Source organism: Antechinus flavipes, chromosome 4 (assembly GCF_016432865.1).
Source record: "Antechinus flavipes isolate AdamAnt ecotype Samford, QLD, Australia chromosome 4, AdamAnt_v2, whole genome shotgun sequence".
Classification (NCBI taxonomy): Eukaryota; Metazoa; Chordata; class Mammalia; order Dasyuromorphia; family Dasyuridae; genus Antechinus; species Antechinus flavipes.
In genome coordinates this window covers 15,861,259-15,879,607 of record NC_067401.1, presented here as the reverse complement: position 1 = coordinate 15,879,607, position 18,349 = coordinate 15,861,259, and the positions used below count along the sequence as shown (strand labels likewise).

The 18,349-nt window shown below is 54.1% G+C and overlaps 2 protein-coding genes across 2 annotated transcripts; one reads left to right on the top strand and one right to left on the bottom strand.

The window, feature by feature from the left end:
- The first annotated feature begins 52 nt into the window (after positions 1-52).
- On the top strand, positions 53-2,826 carry ALKBH4 (alkB homolog 4, lysine demethylase). Its single transcript, XM_051991871.1, has 3 exons — positions 53-296; positions 1,132-1,329; positions 1,711-2,826. The coding sequence occupies exons 1-3, from the start codon at positions 156-158 to the stop codon at positions 2,320-2,322; spliced, it is 951 nt and encodes a 316-aa protein (XP_051847831.1). The 5' UTR covers positions 53-155; the 3' UTR covers positions 2,323-2,826.
- A 6,434-nt stretch (positions 2,827-9,260) lies between these two features.
- Positions 9,261-18,349, bottom strand: ORAI2 (ORAI calcium release-activated calcium modulator 2). The gene is given in 4 exon segments (XM_051991869.1): positions 9,261-9,520; positions 9,523-9,889; positions 14,721-14,958; positions 18,210-18,349. Coding segments are annotated over 3 exon segments (771 nt in total). The 5' UTR covers positions 14,949-14,958; positions 18,210-18,349; the 3' UTR covers positions 9,261-9,344.

The window sequence follows — 18,349 nt, the reverse complement described above, 5'->3', positions numbered from 1 at the left end:
AAGGTTCGCGCGGCGTCGGCCGGAAGAGGGCCCGGCAGAGCAGGATCCCACGTGTCCTGACCCCGCGGGACTACCTCTCCCAGCGGCCTCCGCGGCCCGCGCCTGCGCACACGCCCCGCTGAGGCCGCCCTCCCGGCGGCGCTCTGCACCTCTGCATGGCGGCGGCGGCGGCAGGTGGAGAGAGCCGAGGCGACCGCGGCGCGCGGCCCCGAGACTGCGGCTGCAAAGGGGTCCGGAGCTGCCTGCTGTGCGAGCGCGAGAGGGGCGGAGGCGTGTCTGGAACCCTGCCCCCGCAGGTGGGAGCTGGGTCTGAGGGCGGGACAGGGCAGCCACCCCCTTTCCTTCGTGGGGCGCGGGTCAGGACCTTCATCTTTAGGGCTCCATCAGTCAAACGGGAGCCCGGCCGCGTCTTGGCCCGGGAAGTGCCTGCCTTCACGTCCATTTCTCAGATGGGCAAGGCGAGGCCGAGTCACGTGGCTCCCGGGAGGGACTCCCCTTGAGGCCTCGGCTCCCGGAGGCCCCGCCCTTCCTCCCTCCGGCCCCGCCCCCCTTCTCCCGGCCACTTTGATCTGGTTGTCCCACGCACGAGCGAAGTGGGACCATTGCGCCCTTGTGGGACTCCTTGTTCCCTGTGCCTCCAGGAAGCTACCCTTGGGCCGTCAATGCCTGAGGGATTTCTTTCTAGGGGCTGACCGGCCCAGAAGAGGGGGTGGAGGAGCCCGGGGCCCGAGGAAGAGTCACTGGAGGGGGGGAGGGGGGGAGGGGGAGCTCGGCTTGGGGAGCCTCTCATGGCCTGGCAGGGGAGGAGAGGCTTTAATTTGCTGGAATCAGGAAGGGGAGAGTGGGAAACTTCCTGGGAAAGTGGGCGTGGTTGGGCAGGGGCAGGTGCTGGTGCTCCTGGGGATGAGCTGTGGGTTCAATCGTCTTCACCTCTGCCTCGGGTTCCTCCCTGGGGTGTAGGAAGGATCAAACGAGCTCATTGTAAAGTGCTGAGCGCAGTGCCCGGCACATCGGAGGTGTTTCACGAATGGCTTTTACCTCCTTTTCCTGATGAGGACCGTAAGATCCCGGAGACTTGACCCTTGAAAATGAAACTTTCTCATTGGGAACCTTATGTCTTTTCTTTTGCAGAAATCGGCCCACTTTATCTACTGCCCGGAAACGGGTTTAGCTGTAGGAAGGGAGAATTCAGAATCTGCAGGCTGGGCCTTTCCTTTCCCAGGAGTAACTCTGATAAGGGACTTTGTCAGCGCCGAGGAGGAGGCCGAGCTGGTTCGGTTAATGGACCAAGATGACTGGAAGCTGTCCCAGTCTGGAAGGAGGAAACAGGTAGGGCATCTGCTGGGGCATCGCTGGTTTCTGTGAGAAGTGGAGCCGGCCACGGGGGATCATGGGAGTTGCTACCCCTTCCTTCTGTAGTGTCCATCTTGCTGGGATGGAGCCCTTCCCAGGCCCCCTCCTGAGGTCTTCTTCAGCAGAAGCTCAAGCTCAGGGGGATCCTCCCAAGTCAGAAAGATTCCCAACTGGAAACACCTGGTTAATGGAGGGCTCCTCACCAACAAGGGAGGCCAGAGACGGTCCCAAGCGCAGGAGAGCCCTGGGCCACCTCAGGCCCACAGATGCCCGGGTTAAAAATCCAGTTTAATCAGGAAATGTGCTGCCTACTGAATTTTTTCAAGCGAACGTCACCATTCCTTTCCCTTTCTACAGGACTACGGCCCCAGAGTCAATTTTAGGAAGCAGAAGCTGAAACCCGGCAGCTTTGCTGGCCTGCCCAGCTTCAGCCGAGAGATCGTGCAGAGGATGGGGACCTATCCCGTCCTGGAGAGGTTCCTGCCGGTTGAACAGTGTAACCTGGACTACCACCCTGAACGAGGCTCTGCAATTGACCCCCACTTGGATGACTCCTGGCTCTGGGGAGAACGGCTAGTCAGCCTCAACCTGCTCTCCCCGACGGTGCTGTCCATGTCTCAGGACTCAGGAGAGAGACTTCAGTTACTTTCTGTGGCTCAGCAGAGAACAAGGAACTCTGGGCCAAATGACCCAAAGACGGGAGACCTTTCGGATTCCCCGAGCCCCAGATCTGTTCCCTGTGACCAGGTGGAAGTGGCCATTCGCCTACCTGCTAGGTCCCTGCTCGTGTTGTCTGGAGCTGCCCGCTATCAGTGGAAACACGCCATCCACCGCCAGTACATCGAGAGCCACCGAATCTGTGCCACCTTTCGGGAGCTGTCCGCTGAGTTCTGTCCTGGAGGAAAGCAGGGAGAACTGGGGCAGGAGCTCCTGGAAATAGCTCTCTCGTTCCAGGGAAAACCCGTGTGAGCAGCGCAGAGAAAGGGAGCCGCCGGCCCAGAATTGTCAGGAAACAAATCCAGGGCCTGTCAGTGCCGCTCTGCCTGGACATGTGGGATTCCTAACAGGAGAACTCATCTTAATTCGGCTGCGTAATTTTAAGAAAAGTGCACCTGGAGCCCGGCCGTCAAAGGGAGCGTTGCATCTGGCCTGCTCAATTGTCACATCTCTTTGGGAATTCTCACCTTTCAAGGCCTGAGGGCCTTGAGGGTCCTGAATGGGGAGATGGGGAGGGCAACAAGGATTGTGATGAGGCAGCCTGGCTTCTGTGAGTTCACAGCACACTCCTGTCCTGGCTCAACTGAGAAGATTTGACTCTCGAGTGGTAGATCTTTGCCTGTGAAAGTTTCCGTGGGTGAAAAAGGCCCCTATCTAATTACATCTACTTCACCCAAATCAACCTAAGACATTCTAAAATATATGTAACATTCTATGAGAAAATTATCTGTGTCATTAAACGTATATTTTTTTAAACTCTGAGGTGGTGATGGAAGTAAGGATTGTCTGGCTTCCATTCTTTGAGTGGCAGATGCTGCTGGTGCAGTCACCTCATTCTGAAATGGGGCAGGGAGGCCCACCTGGGTCTACTTGCACCAGGATGCTTTTGTAAGAGGGTAGACCCAGCAGCCTGAGCTAGAGGTTCTCGTTCCTGGCAGAGTAAGACAGTATTAATGACCTTCCTATGTTCTTTTTTTTTTTTTTTTATTAAGTTACCCAGGCATTTGTTCTGTCAATAAACGACCTTCCTATGTGCTGGGCGGTACCACAAGTGCCCCTCTGCACACAGGACAGTGAGGATGCCCGTCCAGCAGAGAAAGTCTCTTTGTAGAGACTTGAGGTTCAGAACCAGCTGCTTCTGGGGACAAGCAGCTCCGAAGCCTGCTGAGCTCTCTGATGCAGCCCAACGTCCTGGCTGCAGAACACTGGGCTCTGGAAACCCCAAAGAGCCGAGGCGGCTGGGACATTGCCGTGTGCCGTGTCCCCATGCTGTCCACTTGGATTTTACCTTAATATGTGCCCCTGGGAATCTGGCCCACATTGCTGTCAGCGTGCTCTCATACCAGAAGGCTATCGTGTTTAATCACCTATCATGTTCCTACAGATCTATTTTAACTTTGTAGAATTCCCATTTTCCAAGGTGGAACACTTCTAATAGTTTTTATAAACTCAAAAGTATAATAAAGTATAAAATACAAAATTCTGTAGGAAGAAAGAATTTTAGAATCGAGAGGCCATAAAGGTCATTCACCCCAGTCCTCTCGTTTGCCAGAGTAGGGGGTAAATCTGAGGTCCCCCAGTAGTTCTCAGCAGAATTGGAATTAGGACCCCAAATTTATAAAGTGCTCTCATTCGCTTATCTTCACTACTTCTTCATGGCCTTCTACAGAATGCCATTCCATTCTGACAGAAGGACATGATCATTCATTTCATCCCGTGCCTTCTATTCCAGAAAACATCAGAAAATAGTTTGTTTATTTGCTTTGAATTCTAAATTTGGCACCAGCGAACCAATGAGAATTTTTCAAAGTTGTGATTCTTTAGATCCCCTGCTGCAAGGGTACTTCTGTGCCTTTGCCCGGTGACGCTGTGAGGGTATTTCGGTTCCCATACGAGAACCCTCTAGGGGTTCTTCCAGACCGAAATAGTCACAGGAAATCTTGCCCAATCCCAGCCTGTAAGACCCAAGGGGAACCAAAGTAGTTCTAGAGCCAAGCCTAAAGGTCATGATGTCAGCATCAGGTTTTAAGTGACTTGGGGGGATCCAGATTGAACTATGGAGTGTAATTTAAAATTGGGGTTCTTAATCTAGGGTCTGGATTTGTTTAAAACATTTTTTTTTGGATACTTTATTGTACTCGGCAAAGCTTGTTTCCTTTGTTTGTAACACTCAATAGTTTATCTTAAGCATTCACAAATGTAGTTTTGAGAAGGGGGCCGTGCTATTAACAAAATTGAGACCCCCTGTTTTTGAGTATCTGGGACCAACCGTTTGGCCCTACAGCCAATTCCATTTCCCTGAGTCTCATTCTAATCCAAGCTAGATGGACATCATCCCAGATTCTAGCCCAGCCTAAACCTATCCTATAGTGACTTCGGGAGTTGCACTACTACATGGAATATGCCCCACCTTCTCCTCCTCCCCCTCCTCCTACTTGAGGGTCCCCTTCTATTCAGGTTGGGCTATTTTGGGGGTAGCATCACAAAACAATTATCTGCTCATAGCTTTCCCTTCTCCCAGGGAGAAAAAGGCTAATCCAGCTCTTGTACAAAACACTAACCCTTTTCTCAAATGAGTTTATAAATGGTATTGTCCACTACTTCCTATATGCTAAATTTCCCTAATACAGATTAGAATGCTAAAGAGAGCCCTTGGACTACCCTCCTCTTCCTCCCCCCAGAGATGGGGAGGAGGAAGGACAATGATTTGCCCAGTGTCTTGGGGGTTGGAACTTGATTCCATGGCTCCTGACATCCTGCTCTAGATGCCAGTGCCCCAAAAAGTGTAGCCTCAAACAACCTTCCCTATTATTAAAATTCTATCCCTCATTGAGTTGATTATATGTTCCCACTCAACTGGGTTAGAAGTGAGAGAAGCTCCCATCCCATGCCACCGGGTGAGAGGTCAAGGCGCACCCATTCCATATCCACAATGGTCGCTCCACGGTCTCGGGAGCTGTAGCTTCCTTCCGTAGACTCTTCGGCTTTGCCTGTTGTTGAACGTCCATCCCTTCTGCAGTCCCGGATAATGGGATGGAGAAACCCAGGTTTAGGTCAAGCACAGAAAGCCTCACTTTGGTTTGGGGAAAGATGTCCCTCTTTGTACAACAGGAATGGAGCCATCTCTGAGGCATGGAATTAAGTATAAGACTTTTTAAGGCAGTCAGGCAAAAGACTTTCATTGAGGAGGATCCAGGGGTCCTTAAGAGAAGGGTGAATAAACATGTTCTTGGATGAACAGGCAGTCCTTGGCCCCAGGGGACGGGCCTCCAGAGGTCACAACCGTCCCCACGATTCTGAGTCTGCATCTTTGAAACTACACAAAAGGGGACAAGCTTTTTATAGCTTCAGTTATTTATTCAGTCCATGTGGGTTTATGTACATATAAGCTTTACACGATTTCCATGCACTATTGATAAAGACTAAAACCACCCAAGGGAGGTACACGTATCTGTCCAAGTGCCAGCTTTATGCCTCTGAGGCCGAACCGTTCTGGTGTAAAAGAAGAATTCAGGAGATAATGTGATTATCGTCGGGATGCTTAAAAACATTTGGCCTTCCTGGTGCCTAAAATCGGGCCGGGCGAATCTTGAAACTCTGAGGCGCTCTGATTCGGGGTCATCTCGAAATATCGGAGCGTTAATGTTTGACAGGCACTGGGAAGGCCAGGACAGAGAAGGAGCTCTGGTGCCAGCAGTTAATTAGAAAATAGTAGGCCAGGCTGCTCTCGGAGCCTCAGGGGATCTGAGCCTGGATTTGAGTTTAGTACAAACAAATGCAGGGAGACACTGCCCCCTCCCCATGCTCCCCGGGGTGGGACCCAGCAGCAGCCCCGGGCCTCCGGAGCAGTCCAAAGACTGAAGGAGTCGGCACACTGCAAAGGGTCAATCAACTGACAAGCATTTATGAAACCCCTGCTGTGCCCACAGTAATTCTTGTGACCTTCCTTAAACAACATCCAGCTTCTGAGAACTCAGAAAATTTCTCCCCCATTTTGTTTTGTCAAGATTTTTTTTTTTTCTGGCTTGAAACTTCAAGCCACTTTATTTAGAGATAGTCGTAGCTGGTTCTCTAGTCTCAGACTTTTTCCACTCCTGATCCCTTTTTGCCTGAGAAATTTTATGCAACTCTGGGTATATAAATCAAACTAATTTTGTAACCCCATATTCAGTTGCAAGACTCCACATGAGGTCTCCAAACACAGCTGAAGAAGCTGGACTAACCCCCCCACATTGAGTTACGAGACCCCACGTGGGGCTTCCGACCAGAGCTGAAGAAGCTGGGCTCCAGCCAGTGCTGTAGTCAGTTCTGGGCACGTATCAGCGCTTCAGCTCTTCTGAATAAGACCCTGAGAACCTTCATGAGCAACATGAAGCTCTTCTGAAGCTGGGAGGGGACCCCTGTCCTGTGGTGCCCCAACTTCTGGGCCCTCCATGGTGGAGGAGATGGCACCTCTTTGGGGGCACTGATGCTGCTGCTGCTGCTGCTGCTGCTCCATGTTTGTTACTAGCTGGATCCAAGTCAAAAGTCTATTCGACAGTAAGTTTTAGAAGGGTCTGAATAGGGCCAACTTTGGCCAGAAAATGGACGGCTTTTTTTAAAGCCTGCAGCAGCTCAGAGCCGTCCAGCCTATGGTCCGCCTGGCACCTCTTAACGTGTCTGTGGCTGGGCCAGGGGCCGTGGGCTCGGCCTTCCCTGTGGCTCCCAGTGATCGGATCCCTTGTGGACCATTTGGAGAAGAGCCAGAACTCTTCCCTCTCGCTTCTCTTCATGCAAAATGCAAAGCCCTCTTCGTGCAGGGATCTCAGGTTACAGAGCCTTCCAGCGCTTACAAGAGTAAATCAAGCAGGTACAAGATGAAGGCACAGATTCAACAGAAACAGAGAAAGTCTAAGAGCCTGCAGAGTAGTGTCCCATCTCCGATCTGCCTTCAGCTCCACGGGGTGGCTCAGGCCCTCGAGGACGGCCAGATGGGGACACTGCCGGGCACGTGCCCCCGGACCTCGGCGCGCCTGCTGCGGCCTTCAGGAAGGCTGGGGCTCTGCCCAATGACAGGCCGGTCGTGAGCCCTGAGCTCCCGTGGCCGCCGCCGCTTCCCTTAGGAATTCCCTACGCGCTCCCAGGGAAGCTCTCCACGTTCACGTTACGTGATTAGCGCTGTTGGCGAGAGACCTCGAAGGACTTTATAGAAACCTTATCTGGCCAGTGGACTCTCCTCAGTGAGAACAAGCAGAAAGCTTTCCTGTGAGCTTGGGGCTTCTGTCGTGGAAATACGGCAAAGGCCAGAGACGGCCCCCGACGTGCCCCGAGTCCCCTGGGGCGGCCGCCATCGGGGGGAAGCCAGGTTCTCTCTCTCCCACCGTGCTCTTCTCCGAGGACATGAGGGCGGCTGTCTCTCGGTTCACCGACCCTTTGGGCCATCTGGGTCCGTCTAGGAATAGTCTGACTAAGAAAGGCTAAATCTCAGTGAGACGTCATAGGGACAAGAGACGTCATTTCTTCTTGTCTGTACCCAGCCTCCTAAAGGGTCTGTGCTGGGTTAAGAATCCTGTGGGAAAAATCATCGCAGGAGGTTCTCGGAAGCACCGAGGGCCACCCTTTCGTCTTACAGAAGGGAGACCCAGACCTGGGGCTTCCCGGGAAGTTTCAGCAGTTCCCCCTGAGCCACAAAGCCAGTCTGAGCCACGTGAAGCTGGCGAGTCCCGGGACCCAGATTAGAGCAATTTACAATGCAGCCCACCCAAGGAGTGAGAAACTGTAAGCACAAGTCTGGGTGACCTCTGAGGGAGGCCCCTGGAGAGGGGCACGGGGACCCCCTGCCAGCCTTCAACCTCAGCGATCCCCGGCCTCGTCGGGCCTGCCATGAAAATGGCACCACCCGCCTCTCCCACTGTGGGGACTGGAGAGTTTTCTTGTCAAACAAGGTGCCCTCCCAGTGCCGGGGAAGAAGGCTTCGGGCACAAGTCTGGGCAAGAGCAGGACATGCCGGGGAACTCGGGGCAGGAGGAAAGACTCTGGCACCTTTGGTGAGTCCCAGGGAATGAGCCTCCCAGCCCCCACCCCCACCCCGATGGGTCAGCGGCACATGGGCCAGGGAGCAGAAGGCAGACGCTGCTCCTTAGGCGGCTCACGCGGCCCGCTCCTAGCGCCTGTCTGCACGGTTCCTCCAAGAACTGGGGGCTCAGAGCAAACGGAACCGCCAGGCTCACATCCTCACTGCCCTCCCTGTGCTGTAGAGGCTACAAGAGGCAGGATAGGGCCCGGATCGTTCCTTGCTAGCAATTCACAGGAAATGGGGCAACATCCAGCCACTCAACACTGGGACTTTAGAAGCAGGGCACCCATGAAGGAAAGATCCCAACCTCCGTGCTTCCGTGCTTCCCTGCCCAAGGAGGCCGCCCCCCACCCCCGGCCTCCATGCTTCCCTGCCCAAGAAAGCCGCCCCCAACCCCGGCCTCCATGCTTCCCTGCCCAAGAAAGCTGCCCCCAACCCCGGCCTCCATGCTTCCCCTGCCCAAGGAGGCCGCCCAACCCCGGCCTCCATGCTTCCCTGCCCAAGGAGACCGTCCCCACCCCAGCCTCCATGCTTCCCCTGCCCAAGAAAGCCACCCCCAACCCCGGCCTCCATGCTTCCCTGCCCAAGGAGGCTGACTCCCACTCCCAGCCTCCATGCTTCCCTGCCCAAGGAGGCCGTCCCCACCCCGGCCTCCATGCTTCCCTGCCCAAGGAGGCCGTCCCCACCCTGGCCTCCATGCTTCCCTGCCCAAGGAGACCTTCCCCACCCCGGCCTCCATGCTTCCCTGCCCAAGGAGGCCGCCCAACCCCAGCCTCCATGCTTCCCCTGCCCAAGGAGGCCGTCCCAACCCTGGCCTCCATGGTTCCCTGCCCAAGGAGGCTGCCCCCAATCTGGACCTCCATGCTTCCCCTGCCCAAAAAAGCTGGTCCTCCTAAGCTCCTAAAATTGTTTACTTTTGTTAGATGGAAAGGGAGCGGGAAACTTACTTTTGGCAACAGTTTCTTATTTTAAAATACTTCCATAATCTCCAGGAAAATTTCCCACAGATTTATGGGATTGAGAGTGAATACGATTTTGGTCTCGAACTATCTGGCAGAGTCTAAGCAGCCTCCCAGAAACAGGAATCACCAATTTGGCTTTTTAATATTCCGAAAAACTCAAGCAACTATCGTGCTCCTGTGACCAAAATACTTGTTTTATTTCCAGCTTCTTAGCCCTTGACAGCGACACCCCCCCTCCCCCTTGTGTGTCCGGCTACTCACACGACCTGCAAGCTCCTCTCGTGACCGTCCAACTGGACTTTCAGTTTGTGGAGCTCCTCTATCTCCCGATTGTGGCGCTCTGTTTTGTGCCGGACCAGGGAACGGTAGAAGTGAATGGTGAACACGACAAAGATGAGACCCACGGGCACCATGATGATGGTGGACACCAGGCAGCCTGCCAACCCGTGTGGCTGCTCGGGCCCGGCTTGGAGCCGGGCCCGTCCTTCGCGCTCGAGTCCACGGGGAGGAATTTGATCCAGCACAGGAGCACCACCTCCGCCAGGAAGAGAAGGATGCCCAGCACGGTGGAGAAGCCCCACGCCAACTCGATGTAGGGGTGCATGCGCTCGTGGGGGGACTCACTGATGGAGTTCAAGTTGTGAATGTTGCTCACGGCTTCCACGTTGGGCAGGATGCAGGTGCTGATGAGGAGGGCAAAGAGGTGGACGGCCACCAGCACCGTGGTGCAGGCGCTGAAGGCTATCAGGAGCATCTGGGGGTACTGGTACTGCATCTCCAACTGCACCTCCACCATGGCCACCTGCAAAACAAAGGGGGCGCCTTGGAGCGGGTGTGGAGGGAAGGGGCGGCCACCGCGCTCCCGTCTGGCTGGTTTAGACCAAAGCTTCTTAAACTGTGGCCGCGACCCCATTGGGAGCTGAATGTGGTGGTGGTGGGTCACACGATTACCATCTATTATCAGTAAATGTTTGATTTGTATCCCTAGTTTATACATGCCTGTATATTGGGGGTTGCAGAAAGATTTCTTGGGCAGAAAGGGGTCATAAGTGGAAAAAATTTAAGAAGTCCTGGTTTAGACAACTTCCCCCCCCAATCTTAGACAAGTGATGAGCAGCTTTGCTTTTACCTCTCGTGCTCCTGAGTAATGATTTTAACCCTTCGCTAATGGTCTTAGTCACCCTACAAACTACCCAGGCCGCTGGCGGCGTTTCCTCGGGACCGCCCTGGCTGCTCACAGACGGCCTCACAGCGTCATCTGGGCTGCTGGTTCTTGGCAGAAATTTGAGGACGCCCAGTTTCCGCCATCAGGCGAGCTCCGAATCACTCGCACTAAGCCAGGGCTCTTACTCCACGGGGCTCCTGGGGTACAAATGAGCAGCTCAGGGAGTTCCATGCCCTGGATGGTCCATCCGAGGAAGGCTGGGAAAGGTGAGCAGGCATCCCCAGGAGGCGCCCCCTCTTCCCAGACAGGTTAAAAGTGACTCGAGGACAGTCTGTCGGCCCAAATGGCCCAGCCCGGACCTGGGATCCATGGCCCTCCAGCACAGATGTCTCTGTTTGTGCGTATCCTGAGTCCACCTGTTCCCCTAACAGCCGCCCTCCCCTGCGTGGTATGGAAGAGACCGTGCACAGGGGCTCGCGCTCCGCTAACAAAACTCCCAGCCCTCCCGGAAGCCTGGTTACCTTAAAGCAAAGGGAGCCAAGTAGTTCCCAGGGGAGGGGGAGGGGAAGCGCCCCGCCTCCCCAACCACAGGGAGACGGACTCCGCCAAGGCCTGCACAAGCCGGGAGGCGCCCAAAGCTGCCCCAAATGACTTAGACAGAGGAACGACGAAGACGCCGCCATCTCCCTGCACGTCTAACTACTCAGACTGAAGGGGAAGCCGCTTCCCTTTTGTTCCATCCTGCACAGACCAAGAAAACCCCGGGGTCACAGGGGCCACAAGCTGAAGACCAGGCAGCAGAGCACCCCACCTGCTTGGGAGATGGAGCCAGGCCCCGAGTCATCCCCTCTCCATCACCTTCATGACTCAATCTCTCTTATTACAAGTTGGGCTCGGGGCAAAAGGATGTGGAGCCGTGGAAAAGATGCAGGGGCTAAGTGGTTAACAGGGGTCAAGAGAAAACAAGAGGGATGGACAATGGGGCCTGGGAGGAAAGGGCAGCCTTGGAAAGAGAAGATCAGAAGGGGCGTCGTCTTTAAAGAAACGTGGGGGTTAGCACGGGACCCCAGGCGTTTGCTCTCCGTAGCAGCGAAAGGCCAAAGGGGGAGAAAACACCTCCGAGATCTTAAGAGGAATGAGAGACGTCACAGCCTTTGGGAAGAATAACAGCTGAAGAGAGTCAGGCCGGGAGGTCTCGATCCCCAAATCTCCGAAACAAACATCGGCCACCTTCGGGATCATCGACGATCGACTAAAGGGAACTGGGCATTTTCTCTGGGTCTCCGTCATTTCTGCAAAACTCAATCAACGAGTATTTACTAAGCACCTACTGTGTGCCAAGCACTGTGCTGGTTAGGGATCCAGGTACAACAATGAGGCGATCTCTATCCACAGGGAGCTCACTAGTTAGGGAGGCAAGTACGTAGCCAATACTGGCAGAGAATATAGTGTACGCGTACACACTCACACGGAACCTCGCCGCGGAGAACATCCATCTGGAACATCTACGTAGACGTGACCGTGTTGTATCCACGGACAAACAGTGACCACAAAGTTGTTTGAGAGGGCTGGGGATCAGAGGTCGTAGGGATGGTGGTGTGGGGCAAGGGAGGAGGCAGGGAGGACCAGGAAAGGCTCAGAGCAGGAGACGGGGCTCGAGCCTCCTTCGAAGACTTGGAGGTTGGGAGGCCAGACCTTCCAGGCCCGAGAGGAGCCCAGTCCGGGCCAAAGATGGGAGGGGGGATGTCACGTGTGAGGCAGAGAAGGAAGGCCGGTTTGGCAGCTTGAGTGGTGCAGAAGGAACAGAGTCCACTGAGGTCAGAAAGAAGGGGTTGGGGCCAGGTTGTGACTGATCCTGGAGCTAACGGAGCCACGGAGCCGGCCGTGCAGGAAAGTCCCAGTGTCAGGGCTGTGCTTAAGGAGGATGACTTTGGCAGAGGATGGCCTGAGCGGGATGGCCTGAGCGGGATGGCCTGAGCGGGATGGCCTGAGCGGGATGGCCTGAGCGGGAAGGCCTCCTCTGGGATCCAGGTGAGAGATGACGAGGGCCTGAGCTCAGGAGGAAGCCAGCGGGGAGAGGAGTCAATGCTGGAGGGGGTGAGAAGGTGAGAGCCGGGAGGAGGCTAAGATGACTAACCTCAGACACCAGGACCATAGGGAAGCTTTTTTTTCCCCCTGAGGCAATTAGAGTTAAATGACTTGCCCAGGGTGTCACAGCCAGGAAATGTCTGAGACAAATTTGAACTCAGGTCCTCCTGACTCCAGGGCTGGTGCTCTATCCACTGCGCTACCTGGAAGCTGAAGGGGAAGCTTTTTAAAGAAAGAAAAGTTTGGGGAGCTTTGAGGGGAAATGGTGTAGTCAGTTTTAGTCACCCTGAATTCGAGGCATCTGTCTGATCCGGGGTCCCACAGGCGGCCAGGGAGCCGGCTCACCCGCTCGGGGAAACCCTGGGGCTGGTGAGATGCCTCTGGGCTGAGGTGATAGTTAAACTCATGGTGTCGCCGATGAGGTCGTCCTAGGGAGCACTCCCTAGTTGGGGACGGTCTAGACCTTGGAAGCACCTGGGGCTGTTCTCTGGCCCTTGGCTGCCTTATTGACTCACATTTCTGCTTTTCTCTCCACTCTGATCCCCCGCAGTGCCAGGAAGGCTGACTGGCTCCTCGTGAAGTCCCCACTCACCGGCTCTCCTTCTCCAATCCCCTACAAACCCCAGCTCCCCGGAGCCCAGGCTGGGCCCGGTCACTCTCCAGGGCGAGGGCCACACGCAAATCCTCAGGCCAGCATCTGGGCCCTCCACAACATGGCTACCACTTTCCGCCACTTGCTGTGACTCCACTTTATGGCTTCCTTGAGGCACCAACCAAACCGTTCCTTCATTTCCCGCCTCCGTGCTCGAGCCAGGCCGTGCTCTCCTGTCCGGAGTATTCTCTCTCTCAGGACTCGGCTCAGCTCCCGTGCCAGATGATGTCGTGCTTGCTTTGTGGGCTCTGGGCGATGGCGCTGGAGCTGTGAGGACCCTGGAGGCAGTGGGTGCCGAAGGCCAGTGGGGACCGGAGGCCGGAGAGCCGGGCACAGGGTCACCGAGGGCGGTTCGGGCACAAATCCTGTCCTGCAGGACACTAACGAGGCAACACAAGGGACGGCCTCCTCCCCGTGTCCCTGAGGACAGACGGGAGCGAACTCCAGGCGTGAAGGCTGCTCTCGGGACTCACCTTCTCCAAGAAGCCGTCCCACCCTGGGCTCCCAGCCCACTCGGTGTTTCTAACTGAGCCTCTGGGCCTCGGTTTGGGGGGTGAGTCTGAGCTGGGAAAACAGAGCCTGCCCCACGTCTGGGAAACCCAGATCCTTCAGACACAAGACTTGCTGATCCCAAATCCTCCAGGCTTGGGGCTCTGAAGGAAGTGGGAGCCATTTGGCTGGCCTTCTTCAAAAACGCCCATATGAGATCGTGCATCTGATGCTCGCTGGGAGCCAAGCTTTCAGCCCCTTGCTAAGGGACGGCCTCCCGAGGCATCAGGCGCGTCCTCAGCACCGTCCGCACTCCCTCTCTCCTCTCCGAGCGCCTCATTTGTACCTCTCTGGGTACAGCCTACATTCCAGCACCCAGCAGGTGCCTGCACCCAGTAGGCGCTTCATGCTGAGCCGAAGAGAACTTTCTCGTGGCTCCCGAGGTCGGAGGCCGTCTCTGCCAACCTTCGTGGGTCAAGTCACATCCGGGGAGTCAGACCTCTTCCAAACTGGCAGCAAAGCTGACCCTGTGTCCTATTTCGGTCTTTCACGTTCCAAAGCCAAGTACAGGAGGTCACTCACATGGCCCCGCCCCGAGGCTGGCCTTGCAGGAGCAAGAGTGTCTGGGAGAGCTGCGTTCTGTGAACACGCTTATGGAGCAGCCCCACGTATCCTCCCCCAGGAAGTACAGACAGAGACTGGGGGGGATGAGAACAAGGGCCCTTAGGAGTGAGGTGCGAGTCCGAGCGGGGAAAACAAAGGCTGCTGTGGCTCCAACTTCCTGCTGGGGTGACCTTAACCTGATCCTCAGTTTCTCCCTCCGTAAAATGATAATTCTCGACTCACTACCTCAGTGGATTGCTATGAGAAGGAAGTATGTGAAGCTAAGGCATGCCGTTCTCTTAGCACAAAGTATTAAGATCATGTCTGCAAAGTCTCATGACCTGGTGTTCCTGAATCCTTATCAACTAACTTGCATGTGTGGTCCAGAAAGACCGATTTCTTTAAAAACAGTTCCTGTGAACTGCTGGCGGCCGCCGCAGCGGCGACCTCAACCCCTCCCTCCCCTCCCCGCCCCAGAACCCAGGATGCTGGCAAAAAATCTCCCAACAATCACCCTGGGTTGCCCCAGCAGGCTTAGGGGCAGCCCTTCTCTTTGGAAAGCCCCAAAGGACCCCAGCAGAGGCCAGCTCTTGCTGACAGCATCTCCCCATCCCAAGGGATCAGTGAAAAACTCACCATGGCAAATCCAGACAACAGGGCGGAAGTCCGGCTGGAAGCTTTGAGCTTGGCCCTGCTCAGGTAGAGCTTTCTCCAAGAAAGGGCTTGAACTGAATGATGATTAGAAGTGACCAATTCCAGGTAGCTTCGACGAACCCAGTCCCGATAATCCATCCCTTTATTACCTGGTTCAGAGCAAGCAGGTGGGGAAGGGTCCACGGGGACATTGAGCTCTGCACTCATCATGGAAGCAAGGCTTGGGAGAAAGAAAAAAAAAAAGAGAAAACCTATGTTCTGAGTGGAACCAAGGACACCGGACGAGACGATGAGATCGTTTTGTAAGACACAGCGACTCATTCTGTAATTCTATGGTTCCCGTCCCTAAGTGACCTGAAAAGCAAACAGCCACCCAAAAAAGCAAAGAACCCACTCTTTCCTAATAGCAACTCACATTTACCGAGTTCATTGAGGGACTGGAAGACAACTAGGATTATTCCCATTTTAGAGATGAAGAAACTGAGGTGCAAATGATATGATTTCTCTCAAGGTTACCCAGAATCTGGATTTGAATCCTTAGGACTCCCACTCCTGTGCCCTTTCTGTTCCATCAGAGTGCCCTGTTGCTACCAGGTTTCATGTTAAGATGTGGGAGGGCTGCCCAAACTTAGAAAACTGAGCCCAAGATGAAGCTGGAGTCTACACAGCAGGGACAGTCCCGGGGAAGGAAAGCTCTTGGCAGACTCCTGACTTCTTGAACCTGCCTCATTAGAATACCTATAGAGCTTCCAGACACAGGTGTGAATACACAGATGGAATAGAAAGATTAGCTCCAAATTCCCCGAACTCTTCCCAAGGAAGGAACTATTCCAGCACCTCCCACCCACCCTTTGGCGCCTGTCTACGTGAGAATTTCAAGGAGAAATTCCACCACCTGAGGCTTCCTAGTTAACATCTGAAAAGCTCTCTCCCAAGGGCTGAAGAATCAAGACTACTCATCTTTAGTCTTTTTAAACTATCTGGACCAACCATCTCCAGGAAGACGCTCAAAGCAGAAAACAGCATTTCCAAGAAGTGGTTCGTTCCTCGATAGACTTTAAAATTCCTCCCATGATATGTTACAATGAAATTTTCGGTATATTTTACACACTAAAAAAAAATAACTAGAAATTATTAGGAGTCTTAAAAGAAACAATTAAAAAACTTTTTTTTTTAGATAAAAATCTGTAATTGAAGACTGGGTGAAGAGATGGTGGTTATTCTGTGGGGGGACTGGTCAGTGATGTGATCCTATTGGGGGTTTTCTCGGCAAAGATACTGGAGTAGTTTGCCATTTCCTTCTTCGGCTCATTGGACAGATGAAGAAACTGAGACAGAGAGGGGTAAGTGATTTATTCAGGGTCACACATTGAATTTATGAGGATATCTTTCTGATTTCAAGCCCAGCACTCTATCCACTGCACCACCTACATGGAAGGGTACCCATTTCAAATTTGGTTTTGAAGGATGGAACTAAATGGAAGAGGAAATGGGAGTCTTGTCAAGTATAGCCTTCATTTCTTGCGGATTCCAGGGAACCTGGAATTCTAAGGATCAGACTATGTTCTCATCGTTATTCTTTAGTCTAATCATATCTGGCTCTTTGTGACCCCATCTGGGGTTTTCTCGGCAAACATACTGACTAGAATGATTTGTCATTTCCTTTTCCAGTCCATTTTACAGATGAGGAAACTGAGGCACATAGGGTTAATGACTTGCCCAGAATCATCAGCTAATAAGTTCTGAAGATGAGTTTGAACTCAGGTTTTCCTAATTCCAGGCAAGTGCCCTATTTATCGCCTGCTCTAGGATATGTATCAATATAACCAAAGAGACCAAGTCTACACATACAACTATAGATGATCAGTGCTAATTCATCGGGGAATCAGCCTCAAGGTCAGAAGCACCTTGTGGTTGGTTCACTTGGCACAGGATCCCAACGCATAAAGTCTACGTGAAAAGGCTGCTCAGGCTGTTACAAACAAATCAGTGTTTCTGGACCCTGGTGAGCTAAGCAGGGGTAGGGGAATCTTACAAAGGTCAGCAGCAGGAGCAAAGGAGAGGCTTGTGGGATTTTGCCCCCGCCCCTTTTTGCCTATAACTTGAAAAGTACACTCATTTCCCCCTCTTTTCATCCACAGGTTGTATTTTTTAAAATGCTTATCTGGCGAGAATCAGTAGTTTCGGGAAGAAACCTTTTTGAGGGGGAAGGGGGGCAATCTTAACAGAATTGAATGGTTTATGTAATTCTCAGTGGGAAACCTTGAGCTCCTTTCAGCTAGGTTTGAGCTACTCTCTCTTTACTCTCCCCCCCCCCCCCCCCATGTTTCATCAATTACAGGTAACTGACACTCCCTGTGAAGAGCATTCTCTGGACTTTCTGAGGGAGGGTTCAGGGAAACTAATTCCAAACTAACCATTGGTTAGCTCTAAATGATCTAGTAACTTCCTAATTAGGAAGTTCTTTTCTTTGAGTTGTTCTACCTAAATCTTGCCACTCTACCCTCATTTTCTCCTACGGTTGTTAAAAGTGGGAGGGAAGCGCTAGGGAGCCCCTTCCCCGGATCCACCTGCAGATTCGGAATGGGCAAAAATGCAGGGAAGATTAAACTTCGTGAGGGCGAATTTGGGTGGGTTCTGATGGTCCAGAGACAGCAACCAGGCGTGACAATAGAGCCCAGACAGGCTGTCCCATCCCCCAGCCTACCTTTCCCTTTTCCACAGTGAATAGCAGGGAGCACACAATCATCCTCTCTCCCCAGTTCCTGCTCTTGCCACGTGCCCCCTTTCCAAGCCCACCACAGGGACGTGCCCCCGATGGCCACGACCAACCGCGAAACTCTCTTGGGAGCGAGCCAAGGGATTACCTTTGGCCAGCTCGCATTCCCAGCGGGAAAGCCCGCCGTACTGCAGCACCGTAAAGCTAGTAGCATTCCCACAGCCGCAGTGGCAGATGCGCCGGAGCCACCCTCAGCGCCCGTGGGTGGGCAGCAACAGCAACAACAAGGGGCTCCGGGAAAACCGCATTCGTGAGCTGGCCCCCTCCCCTCCACGGAGAGCCGGAGGGGTCCTCAGGGAAGCGCTCCCACGAGATGATGTGACCGCACATACACATACACACACATACATACACACACACAGCCCTTTGTGCGCGGGAACTGACATCCACGCCCCCCCCACACACACAGACACACGCAGACACACACGTCTTTCTCCACGCCAAGTGTCTGAAGTACACCACAAACGTGATGTTTCTCCACGATAACGTGCATGCATGGACAGCTGAAGTGCGTGCGCGTGGACACACACACACAAACACACACCCCAGCCCACTCCTTGATGCAGACGTCCACGTGGAGTCCTTGAGGGGCCCCGGCTCTCCCCTCTCTCCCCCCTCCGTCCCCGTCCCCTTCCCCTCCGCACCCCTCCCCCCCGCCTCAGCCCAAGGCTCCCAGAGCAGGCTCTGCGCACCGAACGCTCCCCGGCTGCTCGTCCAGGTGATGGCTTCTGGCGGCTGCGGCGGCCCCCAGGATCCCACGATTCTCGCAATATGGACTGTTCCCCCGCCCGTCCAGGTCCCCCTCCTCCGGCCGGCCCTCTGGGGCTGGTCC

What these genes read in the sequence shown, in the direction of transcription:
- ALKBH4 (XM_051991871.1), top strand. Translation starts at nt 156, where the DNA reads ATGGCGGCGGCGGCGGCAGGTGGAGAGAGCCGAGGCGACCGCGGCGCG. An exon ending in CTGGAACCCTGCCCCCGCAG is followed by an intron (nt 297 to 1,131) that starts GTGGGAGCTGGG and finishes TTTCTTTTGCAG; the next exon opens with AAATCGGCCCACTTTATCTA. An exon ending in AGTCTGGAAGGAGGAAACAG is followed by an intron (nt 1,330 to 1,710) that starts GTAGGGCATCTG and finishes CCCTTTCTACAG; the next exon opens with GACTACGGCCCCAGAGTCAA.